The sequence below is a fragment of the Odocoileus virginianus genome, chromosome 17, assembly GCF_023699985.2.
Source record: "Odocoileus virginianus isolate 20LAN1187 ecotype Illinois chromosome 17, Ovbor_1.2, whole genome shotgun sequence".
Classification (NCBI taxonomy): Eukaryota; Metazoa; Chordata; class Mammalia; order Artiodactyla; family Cervidae; genus Odocoileus; species Odocoileus virginianus.
In genome coordinates, this window is record NC_069690.1 from 26,334,900 (window position 1) to 26,358,945 (window position 24,046).

The 24,046-nt window shown below is 54.2% G+C and overlaps 1 protein-coding gene and 1 pseudogene across 1 annotated transcript; one reads left to right on the forward strand and one right to left on the reverse strand.

Annotated features, from left to right (window-relative positions):
- The first annotated feature begins 2,602 nt into the window (after positions 1 to 2,602).
- Positions 2,603 to 11,760, forward strand: LOC110121768 (uncharacterized; annotated as a pseudogene).
- On the reverse strand, positions 11,746 to 23,076 carry ALOX12B (arachidonate 12-lipoxygenase, 12R type). Its single transcript, XM_070478411.1, has 15 exons — positions 22,686 to 23,076; positions 21,345 to 21,549; positions 18,646 to 18,727; positions 18,450 to 18,536; positions 18,219 to 18,341; positions 17,812 to 17,915; positions 17,306 to 17,478; positions 16,930 to 17,073; positions 15,566 to 15,769; positions 15,257 to 15,343; positions 14,857 to 15,026; positions 14,290 to 14,411; positions 12,557 to 12,657; positions 12,178 to 12,348; positions 11,746 to 11,996 (listed from the first exon to the last, which is right to left on the reverse strand). Exons 1-15 carry the CDS (start codon positions 22,830 to 22,832, stop codon positions 11,817 to 11,819), a joined length of 2,100 nt encoding a protein of 699 aa, XP_070334512.1. The 5' UTR covers positions 22,833 to 23,076; the 3' UTR covers positions 11,746 to 11,816.
- Between the last annotated feature and the right edge of the window lie 970 nt (positions 23,077 to 24,046).

A 24,046-nucleotide genomic window follows, 5' to 3' on the forward strand; every position in this document is an offset into this window, starting at 1 on the left:
CCAGCATCAGGGTTTTTTCCAGTGAGTCAGTTCTTCTTATCAGGTGTCCAAAGTACTGGAGTTTCAGCTTCAGCATCAGTCCCTCCAATGAATATTCAGGGTTGATTTCCTTTAGAATTGACTGGTTTGATCTCCTTGCTGTCCAAGGGACTCTCAAGAGTCTTTTTCAGCATAACAACTCAAAAGCATCAATTCTTTGGCACTCAGCCTTCCTTATAGTCCAGCTCTCACATCCGTACATGACTACTGGAAAAACCATAGCTTTGACTATACGGACCTTTGAATACACTGTCTAGATTCGTCATAGCTTTTCTTCCAAGGAGCAAGCATCTTTTAATTTCGTGGCTGCAATCACTGTCCACAGTGATTTTGGAGCCCAAGAAAATAAAATCTGTCACTGTTTTCACTTTCCCTCCATCTATTTGTCATGAAGTGATGGGACCATGATAATAATTTTTTGAATGTTGAGTTTTAAGGATAGAGAAGGATAAAGCCCTGGGTAGCTAGAGGTAGAAACAGATGCAACACTATAAGACATTAGCACAGAAGGAGGATAATGAGACAGTGCAGACACAAGGGTTGTGGGACATAAAAAGTAAAGGCAAGGAACCAAAGGTGTGGGTGGGTGTGAGAGGTCAAGGGTCACGGGTGTGAAGCCACAGGGCCCTGGTGAAAGAGTTGACAGTGTAGCTTTGGAGGAGAACTCTTGGAAGTCTCAAACTTCAAAATCTAATGTTTACAAGATGTTCTAGGCAATATTGCTTATAATAGGAAAATACTTTTAGAAATTTAGGAAACAATCCGACTGAGAAAAATAATGTAGCTGGTAACAAATTCAATCCTCAAATGCTGACACAGAAAAAACATCCATGATATATTGCTAGTAGGTGGAAAATTACTTGCACAATGATTATCATGGTATGATCTCTCTGATGGTAAAAAAAAAAAAAAACCCTAAGGTTGTGGGATTGTACAGCAGGGCCATGATGAGGCATAAGGGAATGGGGACTTTAAGTTGAGAGTGAAGGCAGGGGACAGGGGTGGGGGAAATCCCAGAAAAAGAGATCTATTTGATTGCCTGATATACCCATAGGAACAGCCTTATTAAGAAAAAAAAAAAAAAAATATATATATATATATATATATCTCCATGGGACTTCTCTGGTGGCACAGTGGGTAAGAATCCATCTGCCAGTGCAGGAGACACAAGTTCAATCCCTGGTCCAGGAAGATCCCACATGCTGCAGAGCAACTAAGCCCATGTACCACAACTACTGAGCCTGCGCTCTAGAGCCCACAAGCCACAACTACTGAAGCCCGAGCTCCCGATAGCCTGCGCTCTGCAACAAGAGAAGCCACCACAATGAGAAGCCCAAGCACAGCCGCGAAGAGTAGCCCTCGCTCTCGGCTACTAGAGCCTGCGCGCTGAAGTCTCAGTGCAGCCAAAAATAAATAAATCTCTAAAAAGAAAAAACTATCCAAAACTGATCAACAGGACAACTGCCTGTCCTTTCAAGGATAGTTTTCTAGAAGAACGTACCATTGCTTGATTTTGCTAGTTTATGTAAAGTTCACATAACTTGTGTCTGGTAGAGAGGCAAATGATTTCTGTCCAGTAAAATAAAAGAATTCCAAAGGAGGTAGTTTATCACCGTGTAGGACAGTAGCTAGTTTGGTATCTCACTCAGTAATTTTATACTTAACATCCTTTATAAAATTGCCTGCAAATAGCAGCTCCTCAACTGTTCATGGAACCAGCATTACCACTTTGATGATGATTACCAGCCCTCTCCACTTTGTGCCATTCAGCTTTGCTTTGTGTTCACTCTGATCTGTATGAATCGTGGTTTTAATTTTTTTGAAACTTATACTTTGAAACTGAAACTTATACTTTATACAGGCTGGAGGGAGGGGCTGGACGCCCCATCCTTGCAGTGCCTATAGCCTGCGTCCTTTCTTTCAGTGCCAGGTCCTCTTCCAGCCTCTGCCCCACATTTGTGTACCCCTGCTGTCTCCCCTATCCATACTAGACTTCCTGGAGGCCTGGGATCACTACCCAGCGAGGATGCAACAGATCACGCCCCTACCGAGAAAGCTCTGAGGATAGGCACCAGACCACAGGCGCAGAAATGGAGAGAGGGCCTGGCCGGCAGCGGAAGGACACGGGGTCATTCGTGCTATAAAGACAGTGGTTATGTCCCTTCCCCCCCACGGGCTAGGCATTCTGGCTTAACAAATTAGCCGGAATGTCCAGTGGCAAAGGTGTGGACACGGAGGAGGCGGAGTTACCTGGAGTAACCTTAAGCAGACCCCTTTGCAGGGAGGCAGAGCCCCTTAGACAGCAAGAGGAGCTAAGGTTAGACGGCGGGCTGCCGGAGCGGGCCTGGGCGGCGGAGAGGTGCTGGGTGGGCTTTGGGGTCGCAGCTCCAGGGGAGAATCCTGGCAGGGACAAGCCACGGGGCCCCAGCCTGGCACACGGGGCCTCGCGGAACCACACGCCCCACCTCCCACGACTCTCCACCCCTTCTCCATCCTCTCCCTCCTACAGCCAGCCAACCCTGCCTGGTTCCCTGCAGCACCTCCGACCCCTAGACGGCAAGTCATGAGCAAGTACACTGTGCGTGTGGCCACCGGCTCCCTCCTGGGCTCGGGGACCTGGGACAGAGTGTCGGTCAGCCTGGATGGGACCCCAGACGAGAGCTCCCGCCTGAGGCTGGACGGCTTCGGGAAGGACTTCCGCCAAGACGCAATGAGTGCGGTGTTGGCCGAGACCCCCTCGCACTCAAACCCCCATGGACTTCGAGGTGACGGCCCCCCAGGACGTGGGCCCGGTGCTGCTGGTGCGCGTGCGCAAGGCGCCCCCAGCACTGCCCGGGCCTCCCCCCGCCCTCGGCATGGGACGCCTGGTTCTGCCGGTGGCTCCAGCTCATGCTGCCCGGGGGGCGCGCCCCTCCGCTTCCACGGCTACCAGTGGCTAGAGGGCGAGGGCAGCCAGGTGCTGCGGGAGGGACAGATGAGTGGGGGACGGGCTGGGGCCCTCCCACTGAGGGATGCTAGTGCGGGTCGTGGGCCAGAGAGGGCACCTGTGCACTGGTGTGGCCACTGGTGGGAGGAGGGGAAGGTGGAGGAGGGGAGACCAGCTGGGGGTGACAGTAGGGTCCTCTGGGAAGGAGTAATGGTTGGGAGAAATGATACTGACTCGAGGACAGAGCTGGTGGAGGAACCAGTGGTGGGGAGGAACCAGTGGTTCAGACAAGAGTATCAGGTAGGGGGTTGGGTGTAGTGAGTGGAGGAGGGTGGGCCTGGTGGGAAGAGACCAGACTGTGAAGTGGTGGGAAAGGGTGGAAAGAAAGTGCAAGCGCGAGTCACTCAGTCGTGTCCGACTCTTTGTGACCCCAGGCCAGAACACTGGAGTGGGTAGCTGTTCCCTTCTCCAGGGGATCTTCCCAACACAGGGATTGCACCCAGGTCAGCTGAGCCACACGGGAAGCAAGGGAAAGGTTGGGGAGGCAGGCAACTGGGGCCACACAGAAGAAGGGCATGAAAATGGTCAGCACACCCTGCTCTTCTCTCCAGCTCTGTTCTTTGCCCCCCCCTTCCCATTGGCCTCAGCTGTTGAGCTGGCGTCAGTGACTGGGAGGGAGCAGGCTGCAGTTTGCTGAGGCGGGGTCTGCCTGGGATGGAGGGGCTTCTCCACCCTCCGGGTAGAGGTAAAAGAGACAGGGAAGCCAGAGGCTGACTGATGCTCCAGACCAGAGTTGCCCCACCCCAGGTCTGAGGAGAGGAGAGGGAGAGGCTGGGGTGCTGAGGATTGGGGCCAGGTTCCCCTCTTACATTTTCCCCCTCCCAACCATAGTCGTCTGGCAGGACAGCCACCCTCTGCTCTGTGCTCAGAGCCAGGCAGAGATTATGGCGAGGCAGCAGAAATACCGATGAGCAGTTCAAGGAGACTTCAGGCTGGCTGTCCCTAGGATCCCCACTTCTTAGTTTTTGGCTAACAGGGGGACCACTTGCTCCTGTTTGCTGAGGTCAGCTGAGCCTCAGATCTGACCCCCTCCACCCCTACAACAGCACACACATGAGGAGCTCCAAGTCTTGGGACAGCCCTCTGCCCACCTCACCATGCCTGAGCTTCCCGTCCCAAAGTCCTCCCTTGTACAACCAGGCCCAGGAGCCCATCCCCTGTTACACTTTCCAGCCCCGAAGGGTGTGTTCCGGCCACCAGCACCTCACTCCCATCTCCACCTCTGCCTGTTACAGGTGAACTGAGTTTTTCCCAGGGATACCCCACTGCCTGGATGCTGAAAACCTCAAGGAGCTTGATCTCAGCCTGTGCTACTCAGTCACCAAAGAAGTGGATCAGAAAGGCTGCATCCTCTCCCTGTGAGCCTGCTTGCCCCACCCAACACCTTCCCCGCCTCCCTCAGGGTGGACTAAGGCCCACTGTTCTTGGAGCCATTCTCACCCGTCAGGGCTTCAGCAAGAATGACTTGGAAGTAACTTCTAAAAACCCTCCTTCTTTGTTAATACAAGTACAAACACTTTCCTGCTATCTGCTCTATCTTCGCCATTTCTGAAAGCCTGCAGCCTCTGCCCTGTGGGTCTGCTTGCTGGTCATCACCCTCCTCTGACTTTGTAACTAAATCTTCAAACTGTCCCCAACAGTTAGTTGTTCTGAACACTTGGAAACATGCATCTCATGAATATCCTCAGCCATCAGCAAAAAACACCTGAAGCAGAAAGACTTTTTCCTTTCAAATTGCCATCTACCTTTTGGAGGCCTTGTGCCTTGCATGCAGGCTTGAAAACCAGGCTAACTCAAAGGATTTAGGAGTTTCCACTCCCCAATATCTGTGTCTCTTCCTGGGTGCACTATGGGTCCAAACTATACATGTGGAACCTCAGTTCAAAAACCACTGAACCAAAAAAAAAAAAGCCATGGATGATCCTTGGGGTCCAGTGGCTAAGACTTCACGTTCCCAATGCAGGTGGCCCGGGTTTCATCCTTGGTCAGGGAACTAGATCTCATGTGATGCAACTAAGAGTTTGCGTGCTGAAATGAAACTTGAAGATGCCGTGTGCCACAACTAAGATCCAATGCAGCCCGATAAATAAATAACCATTAAAAAAAAACTAGCACTGTTGCCACACCCCAAGATGATGAAAACTCTCTTTCTCAATGATTGTTCTAGTTTAACAAATTAGCCAGACTGTTCCAGGGCAAAGGTGCAGGAGAATCAGTCCTTGTCCTGGTGAGTTTTAATTTTAACAGGGAACTAGAACCCTTCATAGTTCAGAAGCCAAAGCAGAATGGGCTTGGACACTGCTGTTGTCCAGCATTCCTCACTCTTCTGACTTTCTCAAATTCTACTCAAATCCCAAATGCTGTCAGTGCATATCAGAGTACCTGAGGTTCCCCCAGAAATGGGTGGGGCTGAAAGAGTGGGTAACTCCTTTTGAATTTGACTCCAAATTCTGACCCCTTGTTTTCTGAGAAACCACTCGCTAGTGATGTCATCCATCTAGCTGGGGCAGGAGAAAGGGAGCATCCTGAAGTGATGGTGCTGGAAGCTGGAGATCTGGGTCCTGGGAGTAGTGGCAGTGCTGGAGGAAGGGGACTTGGGTCCCTGGTCTCCAGGACTACCCTCTGCACACCCACCTCCTGCAGAGTATGTGTTTCAGCACTGGAAAAAGGACACCTTCTTTGCCTACTAGTTCCTGAATGGCCTCAACCTGGTCCCGATCCAACACCGTCACCACCTCTCCAAGAACTTCCCTGTCACTGATGCCATGGTGGCTCCCATGCTGGGCCCCAGGACCAGTCTTCAGGCTGAGCTAGAGGTGAGGAGTGCAGGGGGTCCAGGCAACCTTCCCTCACCTCCGGGTATCTTCAGAAGCCCAGATGCCCTGACTCCCAGTCACCCGGATCCCTTCTCTTCCACCCAGCCCTGACTACCCTTCACCCTCTCCCACTCCTTTCCCAGCTAGCTCAGCCACCGCTTTAAGTCAATGTCTCTTGCTCATCCCTGGAGGGAGGTGTGTTATTCTTCAAGGGCGAAGATGGAGCGGGCAGGGCTCAGTATAGAATGCTCTCTCCTGGTGCTTTTCCAGGCTCCTTGCATTTGGCGGGACCTCACCATTCAGAAAATTGTTTTTCTTGGTTTCTGAGGATGCCCTGCAACTGGTGAACAAAGTGCTCCTCAGAGTTGCCGTCTCCTCCAACTCTGGGCTACCAGGACAGTGGAGCCCTCACCCCTGAGGGTGCCTCCTGTCCAAAGGTGCCATCCCCCAGCCAGGCTCCCTCTCTCCCTGTCTGTCCTTGAAGTTTGGGGCTGGCCACAGCCAATATCTCCAATATTCAGGCAGAAATCTCTCTCTTTTTTTGGCCCTGGGCTAGAATACCCCACTGGCTCCAGGGAATAAGATTAAAAAGTGGTGGTGAAGTCACTCAGTCATGTCCAACTCTTTGCAATCCTATGGGCTATAACCTGCCAGGCTCCTCCATCCATGGGATTTTCCAGGCAAGAACAGTGGAGTGGGTTGCCATTTCCTTGTCCAGGGGATCTTCCCGACCCAGGGATTCAGCCCAAGTCTCCCACATTGCAGGCAGTCCACCACTTCCAGTTAAATTGGGGCTTCCCTGGTAGCTCAGCTGGTAAAGAATCTGCCTGCAATGCAGGAGACCCTGGTTTGATTCTTGTGTCTGGAGAAGGGATAGGCTAACCCACAGGTATTCTTGGGCTTCCCTGGTGGCTCAGATGGTAAGAATCTGCCTGCAATGTGGGAGGCCTGGGTTTGATCACTTGATCAGGAAGATCCCCTGGAGGAGGACATGGCAACCCACTCCAGTATTCTTGCCTGGAGAATCCCCATGGACAGAGGAGCCTGGTGGGCTACAGTCCATGGGGTCACAAAGAGTTGGACACGGCTGAGCGACTAAGCATACACAGCACACCAGTTAAATACTTGAGAGTGCCCCTACCCCTCGCTGCTTCCCTCAGGCTCCCAGGACTGCCCCTGTCTAGCCCTCTTCCCCATCCTCTCCTCCCCAGCCCCTCCCAGCCCCTGCCGCACACAACCAGGAAGCTGCATGACTCTGTGCTGGTCCCAGGAGCCCTCAACTGGCCTTTCCCACGTGTGTCAGCAAGGTGGCCTTTGATCATTTTACCTCTCAGCAGTGTTTCCTCTCTTGTAGTGGATGTGATCACATGCAGGAAACACTCCCCTGGAGTTTACTGTGTGCCCAGGACTGTTCTCAGTACTTCATCAGCATTAACTCATTAAATCCTCAGATCAACCCAATGAGAAAGATTATGATCATCAACTTTATTTTACAGATAAGGAACCTGAGTCACAAGGAGGTTAATTAACTTTCCTGGGGACACTCGGCTAGTAAGGGAGCTGACCATGTGATCTGGCCCCATGGGCAGGGTGACAGGTCACACTTACTGCACCCAGTTTCTGCCTGACACCCACCCGCCTCCCCTATACCCCCAATTCCAGCTCTCCCAAACATCTGGCCCAGACAGCCCCATCTTTGAGCCCAGCAACTCGCCTGAGGACTAACCCCTGGCCAAGACCTGAGTGCAACATGCAGAGTTCCTGGTGCATGAAATGAACACACATCTGCTTCGAACCCACTATCTGATGGAAACCTTTGCTCTGGACATGCTATGGCAGCCGCCCATGTGCCACCCCATCTTCAAGGTAAGGGACCCTGCCTCTCAGTGTCCAGAGCTGCGGGGGACCTGGAGCTGCCTCATCTAACCTCAGACTCGTTCTCCCCAGCTGCTCATTCCTCATCTCCACTGCATTTCCACATCAACCTTTATGGCTGCACTAGGCTCTTTGCACCAGGAAAGTTCAGCTGACCAGGTCAGGCCTGGGATTCTGGTGGTCAGCAGAGAAAGCCAGGAAGGGGCCAAGGCTGGTCCTGAGTCCCTTGCTCCTGGAAGCTGTGGACTGTCTGCTCATTACAGATAATGTCAGTGGGACCGCTGGGCAGCCTGGAACTGATGGCCAAAGAGCTGGAAACTCACCTACCGTTCCCTCTGCCCTACCAACTGGCTGACCATGAGGTTCAGGACCTTGCCAACTACTATTACTGAGACAACGAGCTCTGCATCTGGGCAGCCATAGAGAGGTGAAGCTCCCCAGACCCTGAGGGCTCCACACCTCACCCTTGGCTCCATCTGTCTTGGTTTGTTCTTTGACTTCTTCTCCATCTTCTCCCCAGACACGCTGCTGTCTTACAGTCCTTTCCTGCCTCCACTTCCTTCCTAGCTGTGTGACTTTAGGCAAGTCAGTTAACCTCTTTGTGTCTGAGAAACACTGGGCTGGATGAAGCACAAGCTGGAATCAAGATTGCTGGGCTGGATGAAGCACAGCTGGAATCAAGATTGCTGGGCTGGATGAAGCACAGCTGGAATCAAGATTGCTGGGAGAAATATCAATAACCTCAGATATACAGATGACACCACCCTTATGGCAGAAAGTGAAGAAGAACTAAAGAGCCTCTTGATGAAAGTGAAAGAGGAGAGTGAAAATGTTGGCTTAAAACTCAACATTCAGAAAACTAAGATCATGGCATCTGGTCCCATCACTTCATGGAAAATAGATGGGGAAACAGTGACAGACTTTATTTTTGGGGGGCTCCAAAATCACTGCAGATGGTGACTGCAGCCATGAAATTAAAAGACATTTGCTCCTTGGAAGAAAAGCTATGACCAATCTAGACAGCATATTAAAAAGCAGAGACATTACTTTGCCAACATACGTCCATCTAGTCAAAGCTATGGTTTTTTCAGTAGTCATGTATGAATGTGAGAGTTGGACTATAAAGAAAGCTGAACACCAAAGAATTGATGCTTTTGAACTATGGTGTTGGAGAAGACTCTTGAGAGTCCCGTGGGCTTCAAGGAGATCCAACCAGTCCATCCTAAAGGAAATCAGTCCTGAATATTCATTGGAAGTACTGATGTTGAAGCTGAAACTCCAATATTTTGGCCACCTGATGGGAAGAACTGACTCATTGGAAAAGACCCTGATGCTGGGAAAGATTGAAGGCAGGAGCAGAAGGGGACAACAGAGGGTGAGATGGTTGGATGGTGTCACTAACTCAATGGATATGAGTTTGAGTAAACTCCGGGAGTTGGTGATGGACAGGGAGGCCTGGCATGCTGCAGTCCATGGGGTTGCAAAGAGTCGGACACGACTGAGTGACTGAGCTGACTGAACTGTTTTCTCAGCTGAAAATGGAGCTGATAGGAGACCTAACTCAAAGGTTATTATCAGTATTAAATGTAAACCCCTTAGCACAAATCACAGGTGAATATGATATGCTCTTTGAGCATTAGCTATTATAATTATTCTGCTCAAAAACAGTTGCCTTGTCTCTAGACTTCCGTTCTAAGTCTCCTTCACTTGGAGACCTCCTTGGGATGTCCCTCTCTCCCTCTGGTGTTTTAGATGTCTGGCTTCTTTTTGGGTCCCCATCCCTGCAGTTCTTGAGCATAACCACCTCCCTTGGGCACTGGGCTCTGTGATGGCTCTACTTCATGAGCCTCACTTGGCTTCATTTTTCGTCACATGAAAGGAAAGTTTCACATGGCATCTCTTCCCTAGAGGCTTCCCCCTACCTTCCACTTTTCCTGCTCAGCATACATGGACCCTAGGGAGGCTAGGCACCCTGATTCTCTCTCTCTCCCTATCCAAACACTGCCTCTTGCTCAAGCCTGGCTTATACACCCGTCCCCTTGAAGTCCTCAGGGACTCCCCACAATGAATTTGCAAGCTGGAGATGCCCGTGTCAGAGCTCTTCTTAGCAATGGCTCTTGGGCTCTGCCATGGCTGGGGGTGGACGCGGTGGTGAGTGGGGCAGGCCCTGCTCTGCCCTTTGGGAACTAGCGGGGAACATGGACAGCAGCATCCCTGTCTCAACAGAGAGGGGCCTGGGGTCCAATCCTTCTTCGTGGTTTGATGTGGCCTAGATGACTGGAATGCCGAAGCCTACAGGGCCCGTGAGCAGGAAAGAGGGTGGACAGAGACTGGCTAGCTGGCCACTCACGTTTCTCAGATGAGGACAATGGTGACTCAACTATGACTAAAATGAGAGCTTTAGATTTTTTTTGAGAGAAACCAGTCATTTTCTAATATTTAAATGTTGGCCACAGATTCAACTTTAAAAAGAAACCAAAAACCTTGGTAGTCAGTCAAAACACAACTGCAGACCAACTGTGGCTCTCAGCGCCCTAGTAGAGACCGAAGCCTCCAGGCTTGAAGCTCGGCTGGGCGCTTCCTAGAATGTGCAGTTTCCCGTTTTCCTTCTCTGGCCTCAGTTTCCTCCTGTTAGAGCAGCTGGTTTCAGTGGCCTCTTCCAACCCCCACCCCGGGGCAGCACAGGCTCCCAACTGTGTCACCACATACTTCTGCCCCCCTCCCATCGTTGGCATCTACTACCCCGACAACCATGCTGTGAGCAAGGAGTCAGAGCTGCAGGCCTGAGTCAGGAAGATCTTCCAGAAGGAATTTCTTAGCCACATGAGCTCAGATGAAGAGTTCACACCTGCCAGCCACCCTTGAGACCCCACTTTCACAGGACAGCAGACCTCGGGTTTCAGCTCTGCTGCCTCCGCCCTGTCTCTATCCAGTGGCGTCTTCCAGCCTGGACAGCTGTGCTGACCTGATCGAGTTTCTCACCATGACCATCTTCAGCTGCTCAGCCCAACACATTGCTGTCAATACTTGTCAGGTGAGGGGAGACTTTGTGGGGGGACAAACCAGGTCATGGGGGATGTGGGCCTAGCAGGAGCCCTGGCAGCCCTGTGCTTACTGAGTCTGGGGGTGTCAATTTGATTTCAGTGGCTGGATGCCCAATTCTCCCAACATCATCTGGCTCCCCCCGCCTACCTCCAAAGGCCAGAGCCCGACAAGCCTGGTGGCCTCACTCCTGAGGTCAACATCACATACCACTCACTTGAGCTCTTCTGGAGTGTCAGCGATGAAATGAAGAACACTGTAAGGTCCAGGGTGGGGTGGAGTGGGGTGGGATCTCAGGTTCCCGGAGAGTGAGTAGGGTGAAGAAAGGCTGCTGGGGACACTGCATTACTTGGAGGGTGCATGAGCAGACTGGGCTTCTTGAGGGGCGGGGCCTGGAGTGATGTAGTTGGGGGGGTGTGGTTTAGGGTGGCAGGGGCTCTGAGTAGGTGGAACTTAGAGTGGTCTGGGTTTCAAAGGGCTCATGGCTTGGGAGGTCTGGGTAGGCTGGATGGAGGGTGTTCTTTTGCCTAGACTGGATGGGGGGCTTATGTTTCAAGTTGAATGGGTCTTGGGTGGTCTGGGTTCTTAGGTAGGTGAGTGGGACTTGGGTGGTGGTTTGTGCCCTTGGGTGAATTTTCTGGTGGTCTGGGGCCCAGGGGACTCCAGGTGGATCAGAATAGCTTTTGGTTGAAAGATGGGGCCAAGGCTTGTGGGTCAGGAGCTCCAGCCTTCTCTCCTGCCGTCCCCAGCGGTGCCTGGGCATCTACCCTGATAAGCACTTCACCGAGGAGGCCCCGAGGATGAAGACTTCTGTCTTCCACAGCCACCTGACCTATATCTCACGGGACACCCGGGAGCAAAACCCGGGCCTGGCGCTGCCGTATGAATACCTGGACCAGGCTTTAGTGGGAAAAGCATCACCTTGTGAGTGCAGCGTGCCCCAGCCCCGGCCTGCACCCACAATAAACACAGACACAGACCCCGGGCTTGTGTTTGCAGTGATTTTATTGGAAAACAGGCGGGTGCAAGGCAGGAAAGGGGAGTGGAAAGGGGCTGTGCTATATAGAAATGCTGTTCTCGATCAGCATGGGGTCCAGGTAGTAGTAGGGGATGGGGAGACACTTGTTGCGTTGGCGGATGTTGTGTGAGATCTGGGCCAGACGCTGGCGGAGGGTCTCTATGCTCCTCCGCGGGGCCTCCTCCACGAAGTGGATGTCCGGGAAGTGGCCCAGGGGCCGCTGCAGGCACAGAACCAGGCGGCTGGAATGGAGCCCCACCCCTTCAGCCCTTCCCCTTCAGCAGCCTCCCTCCCTGCCTCTTGCCCTTGACACCCCCCTCTCGTTGGGCTCCCAGCTCCCCAGCCGCCTGCCTCTGCTCAGAGGTTCCCCACCCCCACTTGCACCCCCGGGCCCAGGACACCTTGTCATCGGGCTCCCGACTGAGTGTCCAAAGCACCAGTAGGATGATGCATGTGGTCTTAATATCCGGCAATGTGTCAAGAAAGGTCTCCAGCGTGGTCAGCCCCTTGGCCTGTATTGGTGGGTTCCGCATGGATGAGGGGAAGTTGGGCATCCAGGCGGTGAATTCCAACTGGAGGTGGAGTAGAGAGGGGCTTCTGGGTCAGAGGTCTCTGGGTCAGAGACCCTTGGGTGTCCATGGAGGTGGGGATTGAACTGGGGACTCTGGTTGAGACAGATCTGGGCCAGACTGGGGATTATGGCTGAGGCAGAATTCAGATGTTAGGGCTGGGATTAAGGTCAAGTCTGGGCCTGGGGCAGAGGCTGGAGCGTCCAGGTACCTGCCCTGTGTTGACAGCTGCATGCTTGGCAGAGCAGGTGTAGATGACAATGGTGACATATCGGATCAGTTCAGGCACAGTTCGCAAGCATGTGGGGAAGCCTGATGGGAGGGCAGGTGCAGGCGGGTAAGGCCCAGGCCACATCAGTGCTGCCCAGGTCCTGGCTGGCCCACAGAGGGCATGGCCAAGCCCAGCTCACCTTGTTCTTCCAGCACTCCAGGCTGCCCCCAACCTGCCTGTTTGGCCCTTGTTTGGCCACAAACCACCCCCATCCCCAAGGTAGGGTTCAACTGGGCCTTGGCCAAATGTCCTCAGGGGCTTCTCCAAATTGCTTCTCTTTCCTGTGCCCCACCTGAGCACCTAGCTCTGGTTGCCATGGTGACCCCAGGTTCCAAAAGCCCAACACATTCAAACCAGACCTGTCATCTTCCTCCTTCAACTGTTCCTCCTTCCAGGCCCCCAGCTCAAAGAATGATACACACCATCCACCCAGTTTCAAAAGCCCAAAACCCAGGAGTCACCCTTGGCTCCTCCCTCCCACCACTCAGCCCCCACTGACAAACCCAAACCAGTCAGCAAGTCCTATCATTTCTGTCTCCCAACTAGCTCTGGCATCCTCTTCATCCCCAGAGCCCCTTCCCAGGGCAGGTCCCTGTCATCTCCCTCCTGGACACCACAGAAGCTTCCCAAACTGTTCCCTGACCACCAGTGCAGTCTGACATCCTACTGTGTACGTTTCATCTCCCCAGACACCCCTCGACGGCTCCCTCTGAACTCAGAGGAGTTCCAGACTCCTTAACCAGGCTGCAGCACCCAGCCCCTGCTCCTGGCTTCAGCCTCATCTCACAGGAGGCTGCCCCACTCCCCCCGCCCCAGAACCCCAGCTGCAGGGACTTATCAGCAGTCCCAGAACTGACTCTGCTCAGTCTGGCTTTCAGGCCTTTCCACATGCAGCTCCCAAGACAGGACTCTCCAACCCCACCTCTGTCATCACCTGGCTGACCTCCCATCATGCAAATCTTAGCTAGATCTTAGCTTGCTGCTACACACCCCTCACTCTCTACCTGCCAGCCCTCCCCAACCTGGGGTAGGTTCCCCCGCCCCACGCTGGGTTCCTACAGCCCCTTCCTGGCTTCCCCACAAACTGCACCAGTCTTACCATAGTGCACCTGCCCGTTTACAGTGAGTGGCTACCCCTGGATACTGATCAACTCAAGGGCAGCGCCTTCAGCGTCTCATTCCCTTTGGCCTCCCCAGTAACCAGTACAGTGTTCACCACACTGTAGGTGCTCACTAAATACTTGTTGAGTGGGTGCCCAAGTTGCACATCTTCAGGATTTGCTCCCCACCCCCTCCCTCTCCTGAAACCTGCCTGCTCCTCACTAGCTCCTCCGCCTCCAGGACACTGGCCTGTCCTGTTGGAACTCATGTCCCATTTCTCAGCCCACAAAGGTTTTTGTTTTTTTTTCCTGAAGCAAGAGAGTGGGACTTCTCCTGGTATCTACCAAGATGACCCACAGCCCCCTGAGCTCAGACAGGGACCCCCAGCTAGTCAGGCTTTCTTCCCCAACCTCTCTGAGATGCCACTGCTCCAGCGGCCAGCGAAGAGCTCTGTCGAATCCCAGGGCTCTCTTTGGCCTCCTTCAGCCCAAAATGAGACTAGCTTCAGCCCAGCCTGGGAGGGCCCACCCCATGCCACAGCCCTGGGTCCCTGCTGGGGGTCAGGCCCATACCTGAACTCTCACGCCCTAGTAGACACTCCTTGAATATCTCCTGCACCCAGGACTGCAATTCCAGGTCACCTTCCACGGCGGCGTCACACGGGTAATAGTAGGTGATGATCTCTGTCACATACCTGACCGGGGGACAGGACCTCAGTTTGAACCCCTGGTGCCTTCCCTTACCATGGTTCTCCCCCCTCCCTCAGAATGCCCCAGCATCGGCTGACCCAGAGCAGCCCCAGGCCTGTGGGTGGGCAGAGGTATCAAGAGGAACGGCTGGGCAAGGTCAGAAAACTCTCAGAGTGCTCCCAGTAAGGATCAGATGAGGCCCACAGGCAGCTCAGAGCCCAGACAGGGTCTGGCAAGCAGAGCCAGATGGGGGCCAAAGCAAAGAAGGGGGCCATCAGGCCTCAGAGGCCCCACCCAGAGTGTGAGCACATGTGTGATCCCCACACACATTCCAGACCTTATCCCTAAGCCCCAGGAGGGCACCCCTGGTCCTTAAAAGCTCCCCAGGCCCCCTGTAACATCCCAGGGTATGTCCACCTCAAGTACCACCCACTGCTGCCCTGAGCTCACCTCTCCAGTGCATCCCACACTGCCAGGCTGTCCTCCCGGTAATAATACCCCGGCAGGTCCTGAACCCCACGTCTCACGAAGTCATCGGGGAGGTAGAGGTTTTCGTACTTGATCTCCGACAGAGCCCGCACCATCGCCTCGGCAAAGCCCGACAGGCCCAGGGACATACTCTGTAAGGGACCAGGCAGACCCTGGAGCACACTGTCTGGGGATCCTCGCACTCAGGCCCAGCACACCCAGCTCGGCCTCTGCAGCCGGGCAGACCCAGCACCCGTCTTAACTGGTCCCCTCCCTCCGTGCCCACTCATGATCTAAAGGCAGCTGGGAAGTTCAGCTTTAGTTGAACTGCAAAGGCCAGAAGGGAAACACATGTCTTGGGGGTTGGAGAAAGAAGTCTTACCCTGGCGGAGAGCCCCCCTTCATTAAGGAGGACAGCCCGCCCGATGCTGTTGATCTGGATGGTGTACCGGGTGTGGGGGATGAGGAGCTGTTGGGGGGAGCAAGGAAGATGATGAGAGAGGGCTGAAGTCATCCCCTGTAGAATGTCAGCACTCCCTGTTTCTGCAACATCAGACCCCCCCAACAGCCCCCCAAGCTGCCTCCCCAAGTCTAGCTGGAATCCTTCTGACTCCTTAGCAAACCAGGCAGCTTTCCGGGGCTAACTGAGGCCAGCGATGTTTCACAGAGGCCCCTTGGCCCAAGCCCATACCTTGTAGAGGGGATGGCACATGGGTAGCTGCCTCAGCAAGGCCAGGCAGAAGGCCTCAGCGATGAGGTGGGTCTCCAGCAAGTGGGAGATGCCCTCGTGGCAGTAGAACTCAGCATAGCGCACCCACGTCTTGGCCAGCAGCCAGTCCCACTCGGAGTCACTGGGCAGGAAGATGGGGCAGTTGGGCCCGGGGGTCTGGCTGAGCTGGGGGTGAGGAAGGAGAAAGTGTTAGGTGAGAGCATAGACCCACATACACAAGGGCCCCCACTACATGAGGGAGGCAGAAGGGAGACCAGGGGGTGAAAACTCCAACCCCTACACTCCAGTCCTTCTGGTCCTCTGAGCACACCAGGGCCTTCCCTCCCTCTCACATCTGCTCCTGCTCTTCCCTCTGCCTGTGGTACCTTCCCCCATCCCTTCCTCTACCAGAAAGCTCCCACTCATTCCACAAGAACCAGCTCAAAAATCTGCCTCCTCTGAAAACCCATCCTTACCTCAATCCCATAGTCGCCACATTCAGCTGTGCAGGTTGTGCAGTGCACAAGGGTACCCAGCTCCCTAGGGGTTAGTGGTTCATTGAAATCTAGCCTGCACCGTTCCACTAACAAGCCAGGAGCATCAGAACTTGGCTGATCCCCACTCCCACCCCAAGGGGTGACTAATTCAGACATGATCCTGGTGGAAACCTCTGGGAAGAAAGCATCCCAGTTTCCCTTCCAGCCAGGCCACACTCTCGAGGCAGCGGCTACGTATGATTAGCACAATTTTTCTAGCAGATAAGCCACAGCAGGCATTGACTTATCAAGCAGGTGGATGAATGGAGTCAAAGAGACAGGCTTACTCCTCCCTGGTCACTTCTGTGCATATAGACACAGTAGCCACACTCTACACACTGGGGCTTACACACGAGTGCACCCACAGGGACCCAACTTTATGCAGCATGGGCATACAAGTGGCAGCACAAAGATGTACCCAGGAAGGGACCTTCAGAGACTCAGTCTGGTGCTTACAATACACCAGGCTCACCACTAGCCACACACACAGACAGGAACATATATAAACATAGGTGTATTCTTAGATGCACACACAGGAACATAGACTCACACAGGCACACAGGCCCACACAGAGATAATGCAGGTTCACACAGGCGCAATCCTTCACAAATAGATACACACACAGGGACATAAAATTAACATACACACACACATACACAGGCTGACCGACTGACCATAAACTCACACAGATAGAAGTATACAAGTACACACACCGGCCCATGCAATCACACATCTCTTCATGCACACACAGAGGCTTACCCGCTGGCCACACTCACACAGCCCCCACCCCCAGGCCTGCACCCCAGGCACCTGGATGGCAATAGGCAGGAGGTTCCCTTCCCGGCCAAAGTGCAGCAGGCAGAGTGGGGCGCAGTGGTACTGCTTCTGGCCGTTAAGTTCAACAGCGGGAATGCCCTCCAAGATGCGGTAGTCGGCTAGGTAAATGTTCCCCTTCTGGAGGGGAGCCGTGATGAGTGGACAGGTAGGCACCCCACACGTGGTACCCATGACCCACGCCTTGAGTGCAGGGTGCTCTGGCTCCCCAGGTGTGGGGTTGGCCAGGACCCGAGGTGGGGAGTGGGGTGGGGGGTGGGGGTCTGCCGAGGAGTAGGTGGGGAGAGACAGGGACGCCAGGAGAGAGGGAGGAAGGGAGGCTGTGGGGGGCTCAACTTAGAGCGGGCTTCACCTCCAGTTCCGCTTGTAGGCACGTTCCCTCGCCCAGGAAGGGGGCCACCATGTCGTCTGTGACTGGGAACTTGTCCGGGATCCGCGTGCAGCGGCAGAGCAGGCCTGGGTTGATGCCATTGAGGTACTGGTACCCAAAGAAGCTGTCCTCTGCCCAGTGCTCAGCCACGTACTCTGGGGGGACAGCGTGGGGACGTCACGACGCCACCCACTCCCCCTCAGGGTCAGAGAGGACGAGAGCTGAGGACCGGGAGGGAGGGAGGAAGGCCATGGACCACAGAGAAGAGGAAAACCAAGCTCCCGGCCTAGGGTTGAGCCGCCCAAGGGGAGCAGGGCGGCGTTTTCCGAGGAGCCGCCAGAGGGCGCGCTCGCCTGTGCGAATTCCGGCCTCGGATTCTCTGCGGCTCCCACCCCACATCCCAGGCGGGGGTCCTGCCTCCCGCCCTCGGCTCGAGCACCTGGGGCCCGATCTCGTTCCGCTCCCCCGTTCTCTTTCCCACCCCATACCGAAGACGACAGATTTATTTCCAGGGAAAATTTTCTTAATGTCCTTCAGTTTCTTCCAGGACCGTTTGCTGTCCACCAGGCCGCGGAGTTTGAACCCCAATGCCCTATGACAGGGGATTGGAGGGGGAAGCCGTCAGAAACGGGGTCCAGTGCCCCTGGGACAGCGGTAGGGCTGCCCCACCCCCACCCCCAGGGTCTCTAGAGTCCCTGAGTCTGGGCGGGTCTCAGGGTCGCCCCGTGGCACAGCTCAAGGCCTTCCTATGTCTAGGTCTGCGAGTGTCACCTCTAAGGTTCCCTAACCCTCTCTTTCCGGCTCCCGCTGCCCTCCCGTCCATGCTGTGGTGGAGGCGGGCGTGGAGCAACAGTCTTTACAAGAGCCCTCGCACCCGCCCCTCACACACACTCACATGGGGCTCAGGCGGAAAAAGAAGGCGGCCGTCTTGGTGAAGGAGTAACGCAGATTTAAGTCCAGGAACTTGGTGGCCTTAAAGTTGATGAGAATCGGGAACCCGGGGATATAGCCATTCCACCTGTAGGTAGGAGAGCAGGGCTGGACATCTGGGGTCCAGGGCACAGGGAGGGGGCAGAGGGCAGGTGTCAGTCGTGGGAGGGGCCCTTGGGCAGCCCCGGGTCCTTACTCCGGCCGGTTGGGGTTTCTCCGGGCAGGAGGGCGGTAGCTGGGGATGTGTACGTAGTTGGGCAGGCCAGGAACAAAGACTCTCCAGCTGCAGACAGAAGCCGAGCCGGTTGGTCCTGATGGCCACGCACCATCCCAGGGCACAGCCACCGCTGGCGCCCTGACCTCCCGCAGCCCTTGCCCCCCACCCCGCTCACTGGTAGAAGTCCTGCTTGGCTCTGAGCTCCTCCTTTCGGTGTTCCAGAAGGATCGGGAGTGTGTCATCTGCTGCTGTCTTTCCTGCAGGGAGACCAAGGAGGAGGCTCAAGGTCTGCCCCTGCCCCGGCCTGCCCCTGCCCACTTCGGGGACCAGAATTCAGCTTCTGTCCTCAAAGTCAGCGCTGTGGGGAGGTGGGACACGGCCAAGGATGGGGAAGGCTTACCCTGGGAGAGAGAGGGTGTGTCTTCTCCCAGAAACTCAGATGAAGGAGCAAAAGGTTATGGACCACCCTTCCCTGTCCTTGCTCTACCTTTCCAGGGGCCTCTGCTACAGGGAAGTCCCTCTTCTAGAACTCCTGGAACATGAATACCTAACAGTTATTTAGAACTTACTGGGTACCAGGCACTTTCTAAATATTGTGTTAGTTGCTCAGTCACGTCCAACTCTGCAACTTCAAGGACTGGGGCCCGCCGGGCTCCTCTCTCCATGGGATTTCCCAGGCAAGTATACTGGAGTGGATTGCCATTTCCTTCTCTGGGGCATCTTCCCGAACCAGGGATCAAACTCAAGTCTCCCGGGTCTTCTGCATTGCCTGTGGATTCTGAACCACCTGGGAAGCCCTTCTAAAATACTTATGTCAATAATTTAATTTGCATAAGAACAGTTTAAATTATGAGGCAGATAACTATTATAGGCCCACAGTCTGATCTCCACAATTCCAAAAGGTCCAAAAATCAAGTTTTTGTTTTTTATTATTATTTTTTTCCACAAATAGGCACACACTTCTTGGCCAACAAAACCTGATCTAAATTTACCTGAGGCTGCATATGGTCTTGATTTAAATCACTCTGAAACTACAGTTTTGGCTTGCAGAAACATTTGACATATTTGCAGTTACCCTGGTGGATGTATCATGTAACATACGGTATGTGTGAGTGTATAAAGAATATATACATATATGAAGATACATTTGTGTAAATACATACAGGGGGTCCCCCTAACTGTAGTTTCACTTTCCCTAGTTTCAGTTCCCTGCAGTCAACCTCAGTCCAAACATGTTAAAAGGAAAATTTCAGAAATAACATTGGCTTCTCACATCAACCCCATGAAGTAGGTTCTGCTGTCAGCCCAGTTTGACAAATGAGGACACTGAGACTTAGAAGAACTTGGAAATGAGTCCAGATGCCCAGCAAGTGGTGAAGCTGACACTCACATCCTGGCTGGTAGTCCCAGGCTGGCAGGTGCCTATCACTGCCTCCCCATCATTTTCCTTCACAGGCCACCTTCCTTCTCCTTCTATCTGCCTCAGCTCACATTGCACTCAGGGTGAACAATGCCATCTGGAGTCGTGTAACCCACAGACCCAGTTCAGTTTCATCCCTGGGGTGGGAGCCTTCATCCTTGAAGGTCCCAGCCGGTCATTCAAGTCTCCCTGCCCTGGTATTTCATGGCAGCTGCCCCACCCAAACCCATTCCTGCCTGCCTCCCAGCGTTTCCATGCTGCTCAGACCTATCACTGTGGGAGGATGCTCCACGTCTCTGCGAGGCCCTCTCCTATGCCCCCACTTGACCAGGCCGGCCTCCTTCTGCCCCTGACTTTCCTTTCCCCAGCTCAGGCCCTGACCCCCTGTTCCCAGGGCAAGGACTTGGCCATGGGGAAATGAGAGAAGGGAGAGGGGTGGTCAGCCTCTGAGAGGAGGAGCTCCCCGCCCTGAGGTTCCCTCAGCCCTGCCTCCCCTCTCATCTACCTCGGAGGAGGCTGGAGGAGCCCAGAGGAGCATGGCTGGTTGAGAGAAGGGAACAAAAGAGGACAAGATTGAAGTCTCCTCGGAGCAGCCACACAAGGGTAGATGCAGGGGTGGATGCAAGGGACTTGGGCCCTCAGGTCCTGTCTCTTTTTCATAGCAGCAATCAAGTGGCTGGGAAAACATCTGGGGCAGCCTTGACTGGCCACTTCAAAGTACTCTGACAGTCAATATGAGTAACAGGGCCTTGGATTGGACTGTGATGGAGCCTCACTGAATAGGGGGTGGAGTGGGCAGTGAGTCCTTTGAGAGAAATGAGGTGTCCTTTTGGGGTGATTGGAAGCCCGTTGGAGCCACAGAACATCCCATCAGTCTAAGAAATGCTCAATTAGAAATCCAGGGCATCATGAAAAGGTACAAGACCTCCTGTTGTACGGCCTTGGAGGACTGCTGAACCATCAGGGCTTCTTCAGAAAATAACAAGGCAGCTGGTAGAATCATGGGAGATCCTATCAGAGTAACAAGGCATCCTGTTACAATAACAGCACCCTGAGGGGGTAACAGGGAGTCTTCAGAGCAGCAGCTCCTGCTGCTTGGCGTACATAGGGCATCCGATCAGAGTCCTGAGGTCTGAGAGTCGCCAGGCTTCCTGTGGGCATTGAGGGGAGGACTGTAGAGATAATGGAGAGTCCGCTCTGAGAATGCTGTCTGCAGTCAGACCCTGGGGTCCAGAGAGTAGCACCCCCGCCTTGTTCCTCCAGGCCGCAGCCTTGAGCCGGGCCCAGCAGAGCGGCATGGACCGTGGCTGGTGTGGGAGAGTGACCGGTGTTCCTGGGTGCCCCAGTCAGGCTGGCACTTGGCTGGGTGGCTGGGAGCCTGGGGTGGCCATGCTGGGGTGGCCAGGCCAGAGCGAGGGGCTTCATCGTATGGGATGGAGACAGTGAGGACTTACCTGTAGCCTCCCGGAGCGACAGGGTCTCGTAGCCGTCCATCCACTGGTAGGCAGGGAAGTGGTAGATGCGGCCATTGGGCACACAGACCTGCACGTAGTTGCAGTACCAAGGGTTCTTGGGGAAGAAGGAGTAGCGCTCCTTGAACAGGCGGACGATGATGAGGTCCCCCAGGTCCTGCTGACACTGGACAGTGTAGTCGTCCACCTGGGCGGGCACAGGGCCAGCTGAGCAGGCCAGCCTCCCACCTGCCTGCCCCCTCACCCAGGCCCCACTCATGCTGGGCGATGCTCACCTCCCTAGACCGGGATGACCTGATTTTTGGGGTCTCTGACCCCTCCCACCTGCCTGACCCCAGCTGGGCAGGACTCCAGGCTCTCCCTCTCTCCATCCTTGGCTCCTGAAATACCCTCTTCCCACCTCCTCCTCCCCAGCCACCTGAGGCTGCAGGAGCCATGCAGACCCCCATGGACTGGTGTACAAGGGGTCTAAATAGAGCTCCCCCAAGCCTCCTACATCCTTAAGAATGGGCAGAGGTGGTCCAACCAGCCCTCCATTTCTTCCCATTTATCAGTGAAGATGTGGAGATTCAGAAATGTCTACAAAGATAGAGTGACCTGCTAAGGTCACATAGCAGCAAGTGGCTGGACCTGACTCAAAATTAGGCTGAGGGCCCAGCAGAGGGGGCCTTTTATCACAGAGCAGGAGAGTCCCCGCTGGACAGGCTGGTCTGATGCCTTGTATGACACAGAGAATCCAGTGGAAATTTAAGCCAATGATGCTGAAGCTTAACAACTTATTGACCAAAGACACATTAATAGGTCTTTTGTTACCTGAACATTATTTACCAGAGATGGTTCAGTACTCACTTACATAACAAATCACTGGCCATGGATCTTATTTTGCAAAAAAATCCCCTGGTCAATAATGTGTTAATTTAGGAAGGATGAGTAAGAATGGGAGAGGGAGGCATGAGGAAGAGTGTGAGAGAGGAAACAGGAAAGGGATGATGGAAGAAGGGGTGGAAAGAGACTGGAAAGCAGGAGAGATGAAACTAGTGGGAGAGGGTTGAGAGGTGAGGGATGTGGGGTGAGTGATGACAGAGAGAGAGAAGAAGGAGAGAGAAAAAGAGGTGAGGAAAGATCAGGGGGAGGAATGAGAGATGATGGCAAAGGAATGAGAGGTGACAGGTGGTGGGGAGGGGATGGAGGAAGGCTGGGAGCCAGGTCTTGGGTGGGGGCCTCTGAGCCACCTTGGAGCCCCGCTGCTTTCAGAGCCCTGTACCCCTCCATCCCTCCCCTTTCTCCCCAGGCACACGCTCACACACACACACACACACTCACCGCACCAGTTGCAAAATCTCTCCCAAAGTGGTTCAGCAGCTGCTTATGGCTCTCTCCCTGAGTCCCCACGATGATCAGAGAGATGGAGTCCATGGTTCCTGACAAGAAGTCAGTGCCCGTGGCCACCCTGACTTTGTAGGTGGCCATGGTTGCTCTTCAGGAGGCAGGAAGGGAGCTCAATCGCAGACACGGTGAGGGGGGCCACAGGGGGGCCCAAGCCTGGCAGGAAAAGTCAGACACAGACAGGAGTGGAAAGATCAGCCTTCCGAGGTGGAGAGGTGAAGCAGGGACCCAGAGGCTGGCAAAGCTATTGCCCCGGACCAGGTTGGGGGTGGCACCAGGTCCGGTGCAGGACAGGAGTCTGGCAGGCTGGGGTGGGGCTGTGCTCCGGGGCCAGTGAGCAGGCGTCTGGGCTGCGAGCCCTCTGAGAGCTGGCAGGGAGGGACAATAGGCAGGGTGCTGGGCCTGCCCCTGAGAGGGCGGGTAGAAGAGGCATTGGATGGAGGAGACTTCAGGGTGGGGGAGCCAGTCCAGCCTGAGCCAAGGCCCCAGGAAAGTTAGGGGAGGGGCCCCCAGATTTTTATCAGCCTTCCTTCTGCCCACCCCTATTGGCTACAACACTGGGCACCCTGCTGAGCAGGGCCATGGACAGCGGATTACTAGCACTGGTTCTGGGGGCCCCCGGTGGGTGGAGGTCAGGGGAGAGGGGACACAGCATAAACCCACTGTCCAGCTGGCCTGTTGCCTTGCCATTCCACTCTGGGAAATGGGGCAGTTAGTGCCCACAGTAGGAAGGCTGGCCTATCCTTCTGTCCCAGGGCCCAGAACCCACAATACACAGGGTGATGGGTGTTGAAACTAGAGCTTGGGGACACAGCCTCCAGGAAGGGGTCAGGGATCAGAGGGGGGTTATCTGTGGCTTTCTATGGGGCCACAATCAGACAAAGAGGGATTGGGATTGAATACAAATGTAGAAGACTGTTGGAGTGAAATTTGAGGCATAAGAATTAAGCTAGACACTTCCCTTGTGGTCTGTTGGTTAAGAATCCACCCGCCAATGCAAGGGACATGGGTTCCGCCTCTGATCCAGGAAGATCCTATATGCCACGGAGCAACTAATCTTACACCACAATCGGACCCACAAGTTGCTACTACTGAAGCCCGAGTCTAGAGCACATGATCCACAACAAGAGAAGCCATCCTGATGAGAGCTAGAGAGTAGCCCTCACTCTCTGCAACTAGAGAAAGCCTGCTTGATGCAACAAAACCCACAGCAAACAAAAATAAAATAAATAATTAATTTAAAAACAACTATTGTGTCATGAGGAAAAAAATAAAAAGTAAAAAAAAAACAACTAGCA

Excerpts from the sequence above, each read along its gene's own strand:
- ALOX12B (XM_070478411.1), bottom strand. The coding sequence starts at position 22,832 with ATGGCCACCTACAAAGTCAGGGTGGCCACGGGCACTGACTTCTTGTCA. Across the intron at positions 18,728-21,344 it reads GTCGCTCCGGGAGGCTACAG|GAAAGACAGCAGCAGATGAC; the intron begins GTAAGTCCTCAC and ends GTCTCCCTGCAG. Across the intron at positions 17,479-17,811 it reads AAATAAATCTGTCGTCTTCG|AGTACGTGGCTGAGCACTGG; the intron begins GTATGGGGTGGG and ends CTGTCCCCCCAG.